We start from the raw sequence: 19,808 nt of genomic DNA on the forward strand, positions 1-19,808 counted from the left end.
TACTTTCATTTCCAATTACAAGATTTTGAATATTGCTAATTCGGTCACACAGTAACTACAGGGAAAGTAACCCTCAAGCCAAGTCAAGTTTATTTATAGAGTGCTTTAAACATATGGATGTGTCACAAAGTGGTTTACAGAAAAGAAGAGACATAAAAATGGATTACAACAAGGACAATAAACCCAACAGATAGAACAAGAACAACACAAAGTGCAGGAAACAGGGCAGCAGCTTGTGTATTCCTGTGTGTGTGTATGTGTGTAAGTGAATGAGACAGCTGAGACAGGTAAACCACATTAGTAAAGGTATAATCAACAATCACTTTACCTTAGGTTTTCCTGTGCAAAAAAGATGTGTGCATGTATATGTGTGCATGTATTACTACAGCCCTCATCCTTATTGAAAACATCTCCTCTGAGATTTCAACAGCTCTGACATGTCGGAGAAACACTTGGAGATGTAAATATAAATATCCAGCTTGGGGAAATCTGTTCAGATTGAGGGGAACAAGAAACTCCCTTCCACCCAACAACTATTATCAGTGTGCCTTTGAGCAAGGCACTTGCTTACCGAGTGTAACTGAGTCCTGCTGTTGCCCCAAACTAAATGTGTTCTTTGTTAACTTTCCTACTGAGTGACGTGGCTGCCTTAAATGTTCTGGCATGTGAGATTACTCTTTCATACTCAGAATTAATACACCAAAATAATAAAATACATGTATCTTATATATGTATATTTGTATTATGAGGTGTATTATCCTATGTATTATGAGGTGTAGGATGGGAGCTGAGGAGGCGAGAAAAGATTTAGTATTCAGCCCAATTCAGCCTTAGTGTATTGGATACGCTGTATCCACCAACAACCAATCAGGAGACGGGAAACTCGCGTTACCCGGAAGCAATACTTCACAACAAAAAAATTGCCGCGAACTGTGTTATGTCAAAGCAGCTGGCGTCGTCGCGAAGAAAAGATTTGTAAAAAAAGTGTTTGGAGTTGTTGTATCTAACGTTACACTGAAGTAAACTGCTATATCTCTCCGTGTACCGGATAGCTTCCCGAGCCGCTATGGACGAATATGACGAGATGTACGGGATAGAGGACGACTACGAGCGGCAGTTCGCCGACGAGCTGGAAGTGATGGCCGATATGGAAATGAGTGAGAAAACTTAAACACACAGCTAGCTTTGGCTTTTAACGTTATCGGAGTATCAAGTACAGCTTAAAGTTTACTAGTTATACTTGTACCTTTCATTGACTACATTATTAATTATCTAACCCAGTCCCCTTACTTTTAACATCTGACCCTTTCGTTAACGTTACCTCAGCTTCAACCCTCAACCTAATACACACACACAAACACACACACACACTTATTCATTTCAGTTTTCGTAAGGCTTTGGGAATATTTGGATATGTTGGTGCTTCCAAGATGTTATTGACACTATGTGGGACGGTATTTGACACTGTTTTTAATATATCATTATTCATGCAAAAATAAGTAATGGTGTGTGTGTGTGTCCAGTGGGCCCCAGCCCACCCAAGCAGAAGCAGGGTCCTCTGCGTGCCAATGCAACTCAGGGCCAGCCTGCCAAGAGTGCTAAGCACCCAGAACAAGACACTTCAGACATAGAGCACCTGCTGGCTGACCAGCCCATCAGTGAGTTTACCCTGCTTATGTATTGTTTTCATGTTATTGTTTTTTTGTGGGTGTAAGTTTCTTTCTAAAACTGCATCTTAACTCTGACCGGGCCCTTGCAGCCCCAAAGGCAAAGCGCCAGAAGCAGGATGCGGGTGTGGCCAAGCGACTTTTTGTCCCATCGCAGACTCATGAGATCACAGCCCCGCCACAGAATGATGACATCACACCCCCGTCTTCCCCAGAGCAGTACCAACCCCCTCGCACCTTCAGGTAGGAGAGGGGGATGGTGGGAAGAGGGAATATTGCAAAGGGAGAAAGAGGGGCAGTAAGGGGCAGAGGCGGGCTGGTGGTAAATGGGGAGAGGGTGAGGTGAAGTGAGGGAAGTGTCAGTGGGAGGCAGCAGCCTATTTCCACAGCATACTTGATTTCATAGTGCTTGACTGATCTACCATTCGATGTGGCCATGTAGAACATTTTACTTCTATTGCACAGTGTTTACACACAGCAGCTGGTGACATAACAACAGACTTATGAACACGTCACGCATTTGTTTTCCAGGTCTGCCCCAGCAGTGTTGGACATCAGCGGCTTTGCCACAATTGCAGAGTCTCCCAGGCGACCCGTCACCGCAGCAGCATCGCTGCATGTGCTGAAGCGCCCCCCTTTGGAGGGAGAGTACATCACTGTGACAGACTCATCAGGAAGTCGAGTCTACCTCCGCCAAAAGGAAGACACAGGGCCAAAGGTTAAGCTCTTAGCCAATTACACAACTGCTGTTCTCACACTGGTGTCTAGTGTTTATTCTTAAATATATTTCTGTATCTCTTTAACTGTGCCTGTTTGTGTGTCTCCAGGTAGTGGACCCTAGAACAGTACGTAACTCCCATGGTGCACTGGGGCTGCTGGCGGTACCGATGGAGGTGCTGAGAGAACAAGTGGCAGAGAGGGTGAGTGACCAGCCTGTTGTTTATGTTCACTGGTCATGTGATACGGGGTTATCAGTTCACCAAAACACCTGATTATGATTGATGTACAGAGATCTCTTGTGATCAACACATTTTTTTGTATAGTAAGTAGTATTATAAACTGTGTTATAAACCTGTTGGACAAACACTCTTTGAATGGAGTTCCACATTGTCTTTCATAGTAAAATGACACAAAAGAAGCTCTGTTGAAAGTGTGGCTTCTGCATTTCCTAGTAGTTGGAAGATGATTATTTTTCCACACTATCACTTTTTTTTTTTTTATTGAATCCCTCCGACAGTCCATCTGTATTGATGTTTTCAAGGCATCTGCTATCAGCTTTTTTGTCAAGAAAGACAGAATTAGAGCAGTTTTAAATTTCAAATATTGTTCAAACTCCATAATTACAATGAAGGAATTAAGTCTGAGTGCCATGCCATATTTATACATATTTAGCATTGTCCGGTCATTTTGTAGCACTAGTCCATACCCGGGGATGCGCGTGCCACAACTCCGCCCAGACTTGCCAAAAATGCGCATAAACAGCGTAAATTTGGGAAAATGGAAAAATCAGCTTCGTCAGTCTCTGCCTATGCCAATGCTCAATGCCCATGTGCAGTTTCAGATTGATTTGCCAACCCATTGAGGAGCAAAATGGATGCAGACAGACAGACAGACGGACAGAGTTTTCCTCATTTTATAGTAGGATAACTAAATGTGCAATGGGTCAGTGGATGCACATATAGTACTTTTAGCATATTGAGACTAAAGAGATTGCAGCTGTGGTTCAGTTTCTGTTCTTTCTTCTTTTTTAAATCCTACAGCGTCATCAGCAGGTTGTGGAGGAATCTCAGCGCCTTACAGAGCTGCTGGCTAAGTACGTCGCACCTTTCTCCCACACACATACACACACACACACACACACACACACAGGCACGCACACATACACACATCAAGAACCTGCTCCTTAATTGTCTTTTTCGGTATGTATAACAAATTACAGTGGTGTGGATGAGGTCTTTGTCCAGCCAGATGGCAGAGAAGGGGAAGAGGACGATAATGATGAAGAGGGGCGTAGCTCTCGGCTCTGGGTGGACAGATTCTCTCCTCGGCATTACACAGAGCTTCTCAGTGATGATGTAAGAGATGTGCTGTGTGCCTCTGCGTGATTTTACATATGTTTGTAAATATAACATCATTCTAATGTCATTAGAATGATGTCATTCTAAAATGTTGTGTGAACACTGCTTTAGTTTCCTACACTGACGTCAACTCTGTTGCGTGTGACGTTGTAGTTTACCAACCGCTGTCTGCTTAAGTGGTTGAAGCTGTGGGACACTGTTGTGTTTGGAAGAGAGAGGAAGTCCCGCCCTCCCCAGCCTGAGAGAGAGGCTCCCATCCAGAACTCATTCAAATCCAATCAAGCCAATCAGAATGTAAATCGCTTCAAGACCAAGAGTCAGCTGACTGAGGAGCTACTGGAGGCTGAACTGGACCAGTATAAACGACCCAAATTCAAGGTATACAAACCTGTATACTAATGTTTGTGCCAGTACGATTTTAATTTAGTGAGCTTTGAAATTCAGGTGTCATAAAAGAGATCATTCCTTTTTTCCTTCTCTAGGTGGCGATGTTGTCGGGTCCTCCAGGTTTGGGGAAGACTACGCTGGCACATGTCATAGCAAAGCATGCTGGGTACAACGTGGTGGAAATCAATGCCAGGTTAGGAAAACTAAATTAAGAACAAGCCAATGGTACGAGTAAGTCACAATAATTAGGTTTACGATGATCTTCCTGTGTGTGACCTCTGTGTTGTCGTTGCTGTCGTCGCAGTGATGACCGCAGTGCAGAGGTGTTCCAGAAGCGCATCGACACGGCAACCCAGATGAAGTCAGTTTTGGGGGCCGATCAGAGGCCTAACTGCCTCATCATTGACGAGATCGACGGAGCACCCGCCGTACGTTCCTCCCACCTCTTAAATCAGCGAAGTCCAGCAAAATAAGTATGATTGGAATGTGAATACAGCCCTCTAACATCTTAATCATGCATGTTTTTCTTCCTCTGTGGTGTTTTGCAGGCTGCCATCAACATTCTGTTAGCAACTCTGAACAAGAAAGAGGGAGCTGGTGGGGATGCAGGTACAGAGACTGTGAAGAAGAAAAAGAAGAAGGAGTCCATCCTGCTTCGACCAATCATCTGCATCTGTAACGACCTGTAAGAGTGATGGTGATGTTAAAACAGCATCAAGCATTAATGGTCGATTTTTGTGATTGCATTTGACATATGTAAAAAATTGAATATGTAATTTATGTGTTAAGAGTGAATTTAGTGTTCCAGTTTTGCAATTATTGCAACAGCCCTTCACTGATTGGGTCTCTTTCCTGTCAGTTATGTTCCAGCCCTCAGACCTCTGAGGCAGCAGGCCTTCCTATTGGCTTTCCCCCAGACTCTGCCCTCCCGCCTCACACAGAGACTGGCAGAGGTCAGCATGCACACACACACACACACACACCACATGAGTATACAAACATATGCACACACACCCACAATCCTGGTTTAGGGTGTGTGGTTGTTTATTTTTGTTGTTGTCTCCTGGCAGATCTCACAGCGGCAGGGGATGAAGGCAGATGCAGGAACTCTGATGGCACTGTGTGAGAAGACTGACAACGACATCAGGTCCTGCATCAACACACTACAGGTGGGTGGAAACACTATGAAGGAGGGTGTGAGCCTCTATGTACTGGTATGGTACTCATACAGTCCATTAGCATGTAATTGTATGTAATTATGTGTGTGTGTGTGTGTGTGTGTGTGTGTGTGTGTGTGTGTGTGTGTGTGTGTGTGTAGTTCCTCCATGGTCGCGGCCAGAGGCAGGTGGATGCAAAGACGATCCATAGTGTGTCTGTTGGGCAGAAGGACCAGAACAAAGGCTTATTCCATCTGTGGCAGGAAGTCTTCCAACTACCACGTACAAAACGGTACTTCCCCCTGTGCATGTGTGTGTGTGTGCCCCTCCAGAGTTTGTCTTGGAAACAGAAATGTTGTTATTTTTCTGAGACCTTTCTAAAAAATGGCAAGGCAATTTTCCACTCCCCCTGTGTGTGCAGCAAAAGGATTGCCCAAAATTGCAAATTATGGGAAAAAAGTTACAAAGACAAGTGTTCTTACTACAATGCAGTAAAATTGTGGTTATTTACATTCTATCCTGCATTTTCTTAGTTTTTCTTAATATGTTCCAAATTAGTAGCTGTAGCAGTGTTCACAGTGAGCATCTGATTCACTTTTGACGAATAAGTAATGTAATTTCATATTACATGGTGCTTGTGGATTTTTAATATTGTATACTGGACAGAACAAAAGAGGAAAGACTTTTGACATTAGTAGTTAAGTGTTTCTGTTTTTACTCTTCATTTGACCTACTTTACTTTTATTTAGCGCCTTGACCTGGAAGTAAGAATGAGGAGAGGACAAAATTGTCACAGCCAGTCAGAAAAGGGAGTAAGACCACTGGCACAGTCAGACCTGATCAGTCTCTAGCAGGCAAGATGTGGCAAATTTGAACTGTTGTCATACCTCCCAATCTGACTGCCAGGATGACATTATCCTCTCCTCATTCTGCCTCCCAGCTCCTGACTGACTATATGGCGACTAACTGCCTTCCTCACTGTCCACATTTCAGGAAGCGTGTGGGTGAGGGGATTGAGGAAGGACTGGGTGCAGGGGGAGGAGCTCAGAGGTTTCAGAACATCCTACACCTGGCTTCATCCAGTGGAGAGTACGAAAAGGTTTCACAGGTAACACACACAGAGCACCATGTCATGTCTTAGGTCTTTTAATGGAGTGTGATGTAGCTGATCCACTGCACTTAAAGGCAGAGAGCTGTCTTCTAACTTAAAGTGATGTTTTGTATTGGAATTTCACTTTTGTGTACACATTCTGTACTTCTAAATGCATCTCTAAATGCAGGAAGACATTTATTTATGATATTATGATGACAATATTTTAACAATAAATATATTCATAGTTTGTAAGACCTATACTTTGATGGATGTTTGTTTTATATTAGTTTGAACATGTCTCTCCTGTCCCTCTTCTCTGTCCTCAGGGTCTGTATGATAATTATCTTTCCATGCGGGTGCGGGACCCCAACCTGCAGAGTGTGTGTGAGGCTCTGGACTGGCTGTCATTCTCAGACAGGTTGAACCACGTCATTCTGCACGGGCAGAACTTTACCCTGATGCGATACCTCCCCTTCCTGTCCATCACATTCCACTTCCTTTTCGCTCACACACACGTCCCCCGCATCAACTATCCCCACAGCCAGCATGAGGTAAAATAATAAACTTTATTTATGTAACACTTATCAAGGGTAACAAGAGTTTGCAAAGTGCTTCACATAAAAAGAAGAAATTGCAAAACATAGAATAAAGATAAATCAAATGTGGGACCAAAAGAAACAAAAAGGGTAAAAGACAGATTAAGACACATTACTGCATAAAAGTCAGTCTATAGAAATTATTCCTAGGAAGAGATTTGAAAGATGATGCTGATTTGGCTAGCCTGAGTTCCTTGGACAGGTTATACCACAGTAAAGGGAGCCTAAAGGCAAACGCTCATAGAGCACTTCATTTGACTAACAGTTTTCTTTAAAACACTCTAAAACAGCACTGTTTTCTGAGGTTAAAGGTAAATCCCAGACAGGAGGGGAGATTTGAAGGCTTGTGCTCTCAACCTTTTTGGTAAAAAATAAAAGGAACTCCTCACATTTCTCTGGGGAGGCTTCAGTACTAGAGCTGGGAGGAGGGTTGATTGTAGAGAATCGGTTACCTAAGACTAGATAAGTGGAATGCAAACAACATCGCGGAGATTGACCAAGTCATCAATGTTATCTTCTGGTCCTTTCCTCCCCAGGCCTCCTCTCGTCTCCACGGCAGCAAGAACGCTTTGTGCACCATGTTGGCTGACATTCCAGCCTGCGTCAGAAGTAGGATCAGCCTGCTCAGCCTGACCATCGATATTCTCACCCTGCTGCTCGACATCATTTGTCCCAAACTACGGCCTGTATGTATGAGTATATACTGTATGTGCATGAGTGTGTGTGTGTATGTGTATGTAGGTGCTGATGGTGGGAACTGGCATCCCAGGTATTGCAGCCCTGCTTCTATTTATCTTTCAACTGACACCAGAGGAATTGCATAAATATGATTCTAATATTAAATTAAATTTGGGGGGGGGGTTTGGGGGGCACGAAAAAAGGCAACATTATATACAGTACATCAATAGAACCATGCAAATTTTCTTTTCTATTGTGCTGCATTGGTTCTCTTACATTGCCTTTAAAACATGGTCAGTTGCTCCCAGGTTTGCCGTCTTTGTTTGAGATCACTTAAGTAAAATGTAACGTTAACATCTTGCCCGATGTTTAACCTTGCTTCGCTAACATCTTTTGTCTTATTAGTGGAACACAGCATCCTCAGAAATAAAGATGGTTCAGAGCTGAATAAGTTGGCCTTAAAATGGATCAGCATAAAATAATGGCTCTCATAGTCTGTCTAGTTGGCATTATGAACATGGAGAGTTACCATATAGTTACAGCACATTTTCTCTGCTGACTAAAGCCAGAGGGGAAAGATGTCAGCTGTTATGGGGACGGCATTAAAGGCACACAAGAAGTGCAATGGCTGCACGGTGGATAGTTTTCTGCTGCTTAATCCATAGTTGTGTGTGTTGGGGGTGGGCTACATAATGAATTAAAAAATTAGTGTTGAATACTGCAATTTCTAAATCGCAAGAGGCTGTGATTTTATTTTATCAGAGAAAAAGGCGTTTTAGATAATTACAAAATAAATGATGGTATGTATATAATGTATTATCCCAGGCCTACAAATCAAGTTGTATGTTGCAGAAATTGCTTTATCATATTCAAACTGCAAATTCCACCCCCCAACAAACACACACACACACACACAGTAAAATGCTGATATGATATTGTTTAGAAACAGCAGTTACCACATGTATTGCAGTTCATATCACAGTATTAAAAAAAGCACAGTGTGTGACTGTGGCACGTGTCTCTGTATTCCTGCCAGGTGAATCCCCAGCTCTTCAGCAGCAGGGAGAAGCAGCAGATGCGCGAGCTGATTGACACCATGCTAGCCTACAACCTCTCATACAGGCAGGACCGCACGCCAGAGGGACAGTACACATACATCCTGGAGCCGTGAGTACACACACACACACACACACACACACTCAAGCACACACACAAGCACACGCACATATGTTGTATATGGACACATGGAGAACAGATGTGTTTTTCCTGGGGTGTTGAAGGTCAATGCTCTTGTCCACACTGTGGGATTCTATGCAGGCTTAGACAATAATCCCCTTAACACCTGGTGTGTGTGTGTGTGGGGGTGCACTGGTGTATGGATGCTGGTGTTGGAGCAGGGTAGCAAACTGCAGAGCCTCTCCAGTGGGGTATAGATAGATGGATGGACAGACAAACGAATGGATGGATGGATAGATGGATGGATAGGTAAGGGTGTAATAATTAGAAAAGTGAAAGGTGGAGAAATGGAGCAGAGAAAGTAGGAGTGAATCAGAAATACAGACGAATGGTGAAAGAGGAGAAGAAAAGGAGAGGAGCAAGCAGAATCAAGCACGTTTCGGCTCAAACGTGGACTATGCTTTAACCTGGGAGGCCTTCATTCATCTTGGACCTTAATTTTCTGTGGTTACTGAGGACAGAGGAGGGTCCGATGTCAGAATGGGATAGCTAGCCTTGCCTAGCCTTGCCAAGCCATGCAGGCCCAGGCAGAGGAGCAGCTCCGCCCCCAGGCAGGCTCCTTCCTGCAGGCTCGCTGTAATGAGGTGCTGGTCACCAACGACTGGTGCCTGCCTCTGGTGGTAGCCCTGCTGGTGCTGTTACTGGTCTACGCTTTCCTGTACCTGCCGTCTCGAGCACACCACAACGCCACTCTCTGATACTTAATGGATGAAGAACACTGTTGCGGATATAAACATTCAACATTTACTGGAATCGGGTCCAGGAGACAGTTGTTGCTACAAAAATGTGTGGATACGCCCACTCACGACAGGATTCTTTGATTGGACTGTTCTTTTTTGGACACTGCTTATGATTGGTCAGGTTCTTGATGCAGTCCTGCCGCCACAGAGAGAGAGAGAGAGAAAGAGATGCGGAGACAGAAAGCAGGAAAGACTGAGTGATTTACTTTTACAATTCAGTCTTCTTTGCATTTGGACTCAAGACATTTTAACCATACAACCATTATGTGCTTTCTTCTTGAACCTTTGCCCCTGGTCTGTTGTGAACATTCTTGGTGTATTCACAGTATTTTTTAATACAGTCGCACCTATATTTTGCAGTATGTTAGCAGTGTGCTGTCCTGATATCATAGAATGGGTGCTGGGACAGTTAATCTAACACTAACCAGAACTAAATACAGAAATTGTATTGTAAGTTACTGAACCCTGAATTACTATAGTTTATGAATTATACGTAACCTGTAGTATAAAGACTCATGCAGATGCCACAGATGACAAGGCTATCTGTACGTTTAACTCTTATAATTAGGACAAATGTGTGTGCCAAAAAGAATTTCTGAAAGGATAATAAACGAAACTAGCTAACATAGTACCCGGTATTTGCTGCATATTGCATTAACTATTATATTGTAGAGGTGGTAGTGGTAGGAGTTGGTTTGACAAACTGCAACACCATTGGTAGTTCGATACGAAATACTTACTTTCGTATTGAACTACCAATGCCAACCAATGGTGTTTGCAACACCACTGGTAGTTCATAATGATAACTTATAATAAAGAGCTCACAATCAAATAGAAATGTTATATTCTTATCTGTATGATTTGCGGCTGTCAGGCATGGAGTGAGAGTGTGTTTTCTCACATACATTCAGTCTGCTTGTGTGTGTGTGTTACAGAGATGGGGATCAGCTGTAAGAGGATTATGGTATTAGAGTGATAGATTCAGGGTTTTATTCTGGAAAATAAAAACCATGGCAACGGCAAAGGAAGCTAACTGTTATTTTCTCCATGTTTGTCATCTAACAGGTCACACCTGTTAGATGATATGTCGTTGCATGTTGCGAGTGTGTTTGTGTTTCTGGGTGTAAACTGTGGACTAATGTATATCTCTTTGTACAATTTATTAGAGGCGTGCTATTAGTATTTACTGTGTGTGTGTGTGTGTGTGTGTGTGTACAGGCGTGTGGAGGAGCTGGTTAAGTTCCCAGGCCTGCCCCCCCGCCGCCAGCTGACATACCAAGCCAAACAAACCATCAGCAGGGAGATGGAGCAAGAGAAGATGAGGAGAGCCGAGCAACTGCTGCTGCTACGAAACCCTGTGGCGGTAGGTCTTACACACACACGCACACGCACACGCACACGCACACACACACACACACACACACACACACACACACACACACACACACACACACACACACACACACACACACAGCCACAAACACAGCAGTTTTACCTGACAAGTTGTGGGTTTGTTTTACACAACGTGTAGAGGATCACCAGCACCCAGAGGTGTTTAATAATCTACTGTGTATTTGTGTGATGCAGAAGCAGGAACCAAAGAAGAGCACTGATCCTAAGCCAGCCAGAAACCATCTAAACCATCAGCAGAGGCTGGAGAACATCGTCAAACAGACCACAGTGGAGACCAGGGTGAGACACACACACACACACACACACACACACACACACACACACACACACACACACACACACACACTGTGACCGACGACTTTCCCTCAGCTGTATGTGCAGGACAGTGCCAGTAGGTGGAACCAGAGAGGGGAGCAGCCAGTCTAAGTCTTGCATCAGGGTGACTACACTGAACAACAGGGCCTCACTGTGTTGGAGTGTTTTAATAGTCCAATAATAGATTGATGGAGTGAGATAGAGACTCTAGAGGGGAGAAATGAGGATAATGAGAAGCCAGTGGGTTACATTCCCTAATGGTGAAACTGGGAAATTAGGCTAATGAGAAGTGATGGTGTGTGTGTGTGTGTGTGTGTGTGTGTGTGTGCGTGTGTGCATTCATGTGTTCGTTCATTCGTATTGACCTTGTTAGCGAGGACACACTGTTAAAGAGGGACCCTGATTGACGTCAACCTCACTGAATGATTTATATTCCCATCATTCTATTTTGTGTGTGTGTGTCTTGCAGCCTGAGGTGGATTTCTTTGGTCGAGCCGTTGCCCCCAAACCCCAGAGGCCCCAGTTGACCTCAGAAACAGGTACTATAGAGGCTTCTTGCTAAGCGGCATTAGTATAGTGCAACCACATTCACCCAAAACCTTTTGAGAACAGAGGTCGTTTGGAAAAATCAAACGCCCGAGGCACTTCTGGCCCAATGCACCGGGGGTGATAACTGACATGTGTTATGTAACGCTCCTGATTTGGCACCTCTGTGGCACGTGGAGTGTCAACAGCACTGGCACCTGTATTTTACCACCATAATGTTGCTATATCATATTTTTGTTAGTGACATAACCAGTGACTAGCCAGTAGACTACTAAATCGTTCACATTTTATCCATACATCTGAAAAAATGTCTAATTCTAGCTAAATTGCATACGTTTGCAGTCATTTGTTACCTTTTTTAAGTCCCTGTGTGCCAAAATAGATCTACAATCACTGTGGCTCCAGAAACCTCATGAAAAACAGCTATTTTTGTCCTTTGTTGATGCTCCAAAAAGTTTTGACAGCAGATGCGTCAGATGCGGTTTGACCCGCCACATGATGCTGTTTACTGCAGCGTGCATTGTGCCAGTGGAAACTGGCACGTGTCTGCTGCGTCCAGGGCGTTTCTGCCGTTAAATATATTGTAATTTCACACCAAAAATAGGGAATGCGTGCACAATTATTGTAAAATCTGTACAGACTAATTTGCAGTTGAAGTGCTTTGCTTTGCTCAGATCACCGGTTTGCTGTATAATCTGTTAGAGCGTAACGCTGATTGCCTTGAGGATAAGGTGGATGATAACTTCAAGAGATATTTGAAGCATGCTTTACAAAACTACACCTTTAGTGAAACGGTAACTTGAGGACCACTTCAGCCCTCTCTGTTTTCTCTCAGTGAGCCCTTATCAGCTGTAGTGATTTCAAGTGTGTAAAAAAAACAACCTTTCTTTCTCTGCAGGTGAGAAGTGCACGGTGCTTGCCATGGGAACGGCAGTAGGCAACAGTGACGTGTGGTTCCGGTTCAACGAGGGCATGTCCAACGCTGTGAGGCGAAATGTCTATATCAGAGAGCTGCTCTAACCCCCAACACACACACACACACACACACACACACACACACACACACACACACACACACACACACACACACACCCCACAGCCTCATCCTCAAACCGCATGTGTTCCTCCTTGTACGTGTGAACATGTACGTGTATTTTATGTAATCATCACAATCCATCTCATTAAATTCAAAACAGTCTTTATTTTGATTGACAGTGTAAAGAGCCAATAAAAACTTTTTGTTTGATTACATTGCTCAGTAGTCCATCACAACAAAACCTCTAGAAAGCTACTCTCAGTGCTGTACACTCACACACACAGCCAAGTAATCTTCCACTCAACATAAATTAAAAGCATTCATGGGTCTCCAAATAAATAGACATAATAATAATAATAATAATAATAATAATAATAGCAATGTGTGAGAGAGAGTGAGTTAGTGCATTATGATTGTGTGTGTGGGTGCGTGGTTCTGTGCATCCGTGATTCTGTTTGTATATATGTGTGTGCATGTATGTGTGTGTGACCATTAGAGGATCACACACTTGCCCTTCTCCACCCAGGGGTTGGCTCTCATCAGCTCAGGGTTCAGGAATGGATCTTCACACACACAGCCCTCAATCCACTTCACCAGCCTGCAACACACACACACAAAAATACACCATCAGCACAGATCCGGTACTTAGTACTTCAGATAGTCGGTGTGTGTGTGTATATATAGCATACACTCACTCAGTAACAGTGATGGAGGACTTCTCTCTATTGATTGCCAGCTGGTACTGAAGGCTCTCCACTTCTCTCCTCATCTGCGGAACGTCTAACTCGTCCATGATGCTGCTGCTGTTAACACACAAACACACAAAGTAGAGTCGTCCACATGAGAGTTCGGACACATTACAGTACAAGTACAAATTTGGTGGAAATCACACTGGATCAAACGTTTTGTTATAACTGAGCCATTACTTTCTCTGGTCAACTTCAGCTAGTATTAGTATTAGTAGTAGGCTGTTAATAGTTGTAATAGCTGCTAAAAATCACTCTTGAGTAATTCAAGAAGGTAGTAGCCTACTTAGGCTGGACTTGATTTTTTTTCCCTGCTTATTGGAAAGTAGTCAATTTTGAGATTAACCTATTCTGCCCCACCCCGGCCTGCCACAGGACACATTAAGCAGAGGACCGAGATGAGTGTTCAGGCCAACCATAGATCAATTCAGTGCCCTATTGGAATCTCTCTCTCTCCCCCTCTCTCATCCATCTCTCATCCATCGCCTCATCATTCTAATGGATCTAAGTAGGTCGACAACCCAGTGCCTATTTCAGGTGGCCGCATCTGCCAGCATCCGTGAGAGCAGCCAGCTGTTCCATGTAAAAACCATAGGCCTTCATAATTTAATTATAATAGCACCAACGGTACACTACACTGCCAGCCCATATAAGCGTACGGAGCCTCCATCTCTCATATAGCGGCCGGGAATATTTCAGGCTTGTGGCCATCGCCTGCACAAAACATAGACCGAGTAACGTTAGGCCCGTCGCTTTTCACTTGGCGGATCTTCCATAATAAACGGCTTTGTCGTATTTTAGCTAAATCTGACATAGCTATAGTATAATAAAGCAACAACGGTGACGGTGCGCCCAGCTGGATTCAAAACATCAATATAAATGCACCGTGATTGTTGGTCGATCAAAGCACGTAGCCTATACACGAATAACGGCTCTTACCGTCAGGCCTACCGGAGAAGGCGCTGGTCGATTTAGCGGGCGACCGACTGATGGAGGATGGCGGATGAAGGCTGTAACAGTGAGTAAGCGCTCAGTCGGGAGTCCGTGGGGTTTTCCCGGTTGAAGAGTCCGACTGGAGTGCAGGCGGTGCAGGAGATGTGTGTGAGTGAGTGTGTGTGTGTGTGTGTGTTATCCGTGGCGCAGGGCAGGACACTCCCTTGCGCTCCTCTCTAGTAGCGACTGGATGCGGGATGCGCAGGGCGGAGATAGCAGCCCCTCCGCTTGGTTTGGTAGTCAAACGAGGGCTGGAGTTCAGGACGCACCTGTATGGAAATCCTCCTGGACACGCACTGAGGCAGGAAGCACGCAAATGAGGACGTGACTCAAAGGGAGAACAGCTTGGGAGTTTGTTTTCTATTCAGATGACCGGCAGCGCTGACGTTTCCTATGTTAACAGAAGGCACATTCCCAGGATCAGTGGTTATAGGGAGCCACCGGTTTACCACTGGAGAATTATTATTTCACTGTTGGCCTACTTCACTCAGTAGCCTACAGTGAGAGAATGTATGCCTATCTGAATGATTATTCTTTCAGACATTTCACTTTGTCCACTTTCATCTCACCACCTTATTTGATGAGGTTATTTGGGACAAAACTTTTATCAGATGGGGGCCTGTTATATAAAGTATTTATCTAGGGTTCCTTAGCCAAATAGATGCATATTATGCTACAGACCTCCATGTTAAATGATCATCTCACACATCCTCCCCCACCCCCCCCAGCTCGTTTTATCTGATTTTGTACAGAGCCAGACTCAGGTGGAGACAGTGAAACCTCTGATCCAACATCATTTGTGTATCATTCTCTCACTGCCCCATCTACAAATTATAGTCAAATTATACTAGGTTTCATTTTGTTGTGGAAACCCTGGATGGGGGATCCAGGGTTTCCACACCCACAGGTCCCTGGACCCGATTTCTAAAGCTATGAGTCAAGACCCAAAATAAGCCACACGCATATATTGGTGTCCCCAAATAAGAGACTTAGAGTATTTTTATTAGAGCAAGTCCCTGGGCAAAATACTAAAATACATCTCTAAATGAATGCACAGCTTTTTGGCCTGCTGGACCCTTCTTAGCCCTTCATGGTTAACCAGCAAACCCGTTGTATACTTTCGCTACATATTCTGCATTATTTTCGTACCATCAAAAGCTTTGCGCTGATGCTGCATTCAGTGTCACATGGTCTTAAATAGCATTACAGCACCTCAAATCAGTCAGATTATTGAGTTGGTGTTTATTGAACAAATACAAACTGACAGCAATACAATAGCTCAACAACAAACAAAACTTGATTATTGTATATTGCTTTATTTATTTATCTTCATTAGGGGTGTTGAGAATTGCAATTCCTGTAAGTCATGAGGACCGATTCTCATTTCTTCTGTTGGTTCCCGAGACAACTTTGTGGCGTGATGACATTTGCATGCATGTGTGAAGCTGCCGAATTCTAGATTCAAGTCTTGAAAGCCTCCATTCAGTGTCACCTGAGAGAGAAGAAAGCAGATTAGTCCAGACCATCTGAATGACAGATAAGGAGTTATCCCCTAATGTTATAAGCCTCAGATCAGATTTAGAATCAGGAGCTGGAGTTCAGCTCTCATACGAGGTGTCAGAAAAGTTATTTAGTTTGTCATCATTGGCTGCAACACATTCAAAATTAATACATTAACATAATGACTTACCATTAGAGCAACCTAGAGCCTGGTTGTTGGCAGGACAATCGACATCTGCCTTCACCGAGCCATGATCAACCTAAAAAAGGAAAGGAAGAGCTCAATTAAGTTTTACATATTAAATACATTGGCTTCATATGTACAAATATATTTGAGCCTCAGAACAAAGTTAGAATCAGGAGCTGCAGTGCAGCTCTCATAGTAGGTGTCAGAAAAGTTAATTTAATTTGTCATCACTGGCTGAAACATTTCCACATGCCCATATGTGGACTGACCAGCACTCACCCAGTGATTAGAGCTTCACTCTCACTTCAGGCCCATTTCAGACAGAAGCTTCTTGGAGGATTGGCTCCTTGACCAGCAGCTTCCAGGTCTTCAGTCTGCCAAAACTCCTCATTCTCACTCAGACCAATCTCAGCTGGAAGGGAAAGGTGAAAGATTTAAAAAAAAAAAATGGATTTCATGAGACAAATAAGACAAGCTTGACTACTTCAAGACTGCACTCGACATGCCAATGCCTCAGATCAGAGTTCGAATCAGGAGCTGGAGTTCAGCTCTCATATGAGGTGTCAGAAAAGTTGATTTTGTTTATCATCACTGGCTTTGAAATGCACATCGTTGTCAAGATGACATGGGAAAGTCGGTGTTCTTTTTAGGCATGCTAGGGCAGTTCACCATGTCCTTTTCTTTACAATCTGATAAATATTGACTCACAATTGCTCTTAGCCAGTGATAGCCCATCTTCAAGGCAGGTCATCATCAGTTTTCTTGTCCAATTCCTCATGGGGAAAGGTCAGTCACCATCAAGACACTGACTCCATCCTGCTTCCATGCCAGTTCCTGAATGAGGAAAAATAAAATATAGATGGGAGGCTCATGAGTGGAGCTAACGACAATACCTTTCCAGAGTGCTATAAAGAAAGTGCTATAAAGGGTTTTCGTGTCTGCTTGTATAATGCATCATGTTCTGCATACAGTCATTTCAATATCTGATTGCAGCTTTGCAGGAACATTACAGGATTTGCAACCTTTCCAGGAAGAGATTGTATACTGCAAGGCTCAAGTCTTCACATGTAACGTTACTCAAACTTGAACCTTTGAAACATACATTTAATAGTCTGAAAAAACATAATTGCAAGATTTTTAAAACTATTTAGCACCACTGACGCAGTATTACTCAATATAGGAACATCTAAGGAATAGTACTAACCTGTATGAAGTTTAATTTGGGGGAGATAAGGCCTACAGCACACTGACTCACGTGGGACTTAACGTTTGCTACATAAAAGCCACTTACAAAAGACTCCAAAACCGTCTACAGAACTACTAACATCGATTCTTTAAAGATCTCACGGTTATACGTCACACTTTGCCAGTTAAAGCAGTATATTTATAACCAAAGCTCCCTAAAGTGATGAGGCTCTTCTGACTGTCCTGGGCCCTGCAGCTGCGTCCACGTGTTGCCGCTGAAGCCGACGAGGTTACAACAGATACTCACCATTGTAACTCTTTTCTGAGTGAACGGCTGGGCCACCTTGTAGCATGTGGAAAAACACGGCAAAAGGAGAGAGTCTCCATGGTGTAAAGCCTGGAAACGGCTTCAAAAAACGACAATTTCCCTCCTGCCACGCCGCGTTTCTGTGCATCATGAATAGAGAACAGGATTGACCACGATGCCTTGAATATATACGGCTCTTCTCTTATGGCGACTTCCTGGCCCTCGAGCAGCCAATAGCTTTCATCTGTAGTCCTGAGTGGTGAGGCCTGCCGTAAGAAAAGTACAGCTGTCGTGCGTAACAGGACTACAACTACCAACAGCATTATCACACGAGCACTTCCCGTTTGGTGCCCTCTTAAAGAAACCATCAGCAATTTGTATGACCATCTAAAAATATTAGGTATATTATTATATTAAGAGCTTGACTTGTAGATGGAAAAGAAGCTCAACTCAAAATACAGATGTAAGTAACTACAGTGTTTACAAGCATTGTAAATGTACACAACATTTTTCCAGCCTAATATTGCTTGTAAAACTCATGTAAAATTTAAAAATTTGTTTATGTAGCTGTCATATACTGTCAGCTGTTGTCTCAAAAGCTCAAACTATAAATTCCAGACTAAAAACAATGTCCTCAATCCAATACATTGACCATATACTGCAATCAGATTGGGTCTTATAAAATGAATGCTCTTCTGTCCAATTGAACAGAATGGCCAATGCAATGTAAGTAGCTTTTTTTTCTTGATAATACAGTGATTCTCTGCAAAACACCGTTTTTTATAATCATTCTCTTTGTGTTATGATATCATTGACATTAAACCGTTGTGAAATTTTGTAAGACAGAGCCCAGAAATAGTTTGACGTGTAAGCAGCACACTTTAGAGTCATGTTCGTTTTAATTATACATTTATTCTGATCACAGCTGTACAGGAATGCATCGTCACAGCAGAAACACAACCTAACCCAACCATGGCACAACTTCCGTCACAACACATCCAGAACTCAACCATAAAAATGCACAGGCTCGATCAGCTCACCTCCACTCAACGTTATAATTATTATTATTATTATCATTATTCACATAGAACCGTCTGTCTCTCATATATGATATCTTTGTTTTCAAAGAGCATAAAAATACAAGTGAACTCTTCATTGGGATGAACACTGGTGGTTGTTCCACTGTCTGGCCTACATGGGGAACCACTGAACACTGGGGAGCCAGGGAGCAGAGCCAACTTATTACAGCATATAGGGGGCTTATTTGGGCTCATACAAGGCTTCTCAATGGTTACAGAGGGATTGCAGAGAGGGCTATTAGAGGGATCATAGAGGACTTACAAAACCAACCTATAAGCTAGTTTAGACATCACAGACACACAGGGAGAGGCGTCATGAGGAAACAGAGAAACCATCAAACACTTGAAAAAAAGAAAAAGAGGAAGAAAAAAAATACTTTGAATATATGAAATAACACTACCAAGGCACAGAGAGATGCAGAGTTAACGGAACAGAGACAGAGGGAGAGAGAGGGAGACAAGATGGAAGGTGGGCGGATTAGAGGCAGTCTCACTAACCAACACTAGAGGGAGCTCTAACAGCTCATATACCCAGGTATATTATAAAGTCTATGTATGTATACTGGATGTACTATATAAAGCATTGAAATATAGGTTTATCTTTTAAAAACACTGTTCACTGCAGCAGGACAAAGGATACACCGCATGAGTGTGCTTGTATATATGTCTGTATGTGTGTATGTGTCTTTGTATACATGTGTGTAGAGTTATTCCCAAGCAAACCTCCATGGGTGGAGCTAAACACCAATAAAGTAGGACAGCAGTGAGATTAAACCGATGTAATGTGTGTCTGCAGTGTATGTGTGTATCTGTGTGTGTGTGTAGGTGTGTGTGTGTGTCTCAAAACTCATGGAAACACATCTATCGTT

General features: G+C 43.2%; 2 protein-coding genes, 1 long non-coding RNA gene and 3 other non-coding genes across 6 annotated transcripts; 1 reads left to right on the forward strand and 5 right to left on the reverse strand.

Moving 5' to 3' along the window:
• Nucleotides 1-1,040: 1,040 nt before the first annotated feature.
• On the forward strand, nt 1,041-13,155 carry chtf18 (CTF18, chromosome transmission fidelity factor 18 homolog (S. cerevisiae)). Its single transcript, XM_071531469.1, has 22 exons — nt 1,041-1,157; nt 1,524-1,658; nt 1,760-1,910; nt 2,199-2,385; nt 2,495-2,587; nt 3,428-3,480; nt 3,607-3,742; nt 3,899-4,123; nt 4,228-4,325; nt 4,437-4,560; nt 4,681-4,817; nt 4,992-5,085; nt 5,203-5,301; nt 5,451-5,581; nt 6,283-6,397; nt 6,709-6,933; nt 7,515-7,664; nt 8,693-8,823; nt 10,851-10,999; nt 11,182-11,324; nt 11,830-11,899; nt 12,805-13,155. Exons 1-22 carry the CDS (start codon nt 1,067-1,069, stop codon nt 12,924-12,926), a joined length of 2,859 nt encoding a protein of 952 aa, XP_071387570.1. The 5' UTR covers nt 1,041-1,066; the 3' UTR covers nt 12,927-13,155.
• gng13a (guanine nucleotide binding protein (G protein), gamma 13a) lies at nt 13,129-14,869 on the reverse strand. Its single transcript, XM_071531470.1, has 3 exons — nt 14,628-14,869; nt 13,638-13,745; nt 13,129-13,540 (listed from the first exon to the last, which is right to left on the reverse strand). The coding sequence occupies exons 2-3, from the start codon at nt 13,733-13,735 to the stop codon at nt 13,435-13,437; spliced, it is 204 nt and encodes a 67-aa protein (XP_071387571.1). The 5' UTR covers nt 13,736-13,745; nt 14,628-14,869; the 3' UTR covers nt 13,129-13,434.
• Nucleotides 14,870-15,903: 1,034 nt separating this feature from the next.
• Nucleotides 15,904-18,036, reverse strand: LOC139654416 (uncharacterized). The gene is made up of 5 exons (XR_011696024.1): nt 17,861-18,036; nt 17,077-17,202; nt 16,648-16,780; nt 16,372-16,441; nt 15,904-16,173 (listed from the first exon to the last, which is right to left on the reverse strand). It is a non-coding gene; the product is annotated as an uncharacterized lncRNA (long non-coding RNA).
• On the reverse strand, nt 16,244-16,331 carry LOC139654419 (small nucleolar RNA SNORD60). Its single transcript, XR_011696026.1, has one exon. It is a non-coding gene; the product is annotated as a small nucleolar RNA SNORD60 (small nucleolar RNA).
• Nucleotides 16,516-16,604, reverse strand: LOC139654420 (small nucleolar RNA SNORD60). The gene has a single exon (XR_011696027.1). It is a non-coding gene; the product is annotated as a small nucleolar RNA SNORD60 (small nucleolar RNA).
• On the reverse strand, nt 16,877-16,965 carry LOC139654421 (small nucleolar RNA SNORD60). The gene has a single exon (XR_011696028.1). It is a non-coding gene; the product is annotated as a small nucleolar RNA SNORD60 (small nucleolar RNA).
• Nucleotides 18,037-19,808: the final 1,772 nt, after the last annotated feature.

Source organism: Centroberyx affinis, unplaced genomic scaffold (genome assembly GCF_046629955.1).
Source record: "Centroberyx affinis isolate AG114_WGS23_722 - 3 ecotype Tasmania unplaced genomic scaffold, CSIRO-AGI_Caff_v1 ptg002084l_1, whole genome shotgun sequence".
Taxonomy (NCBI): Eukaryota; Metazoa; Chordata; class Actinopteri; order Beryciformes; family Berycidae; genus Centroberyx; species Centroberyx affinis.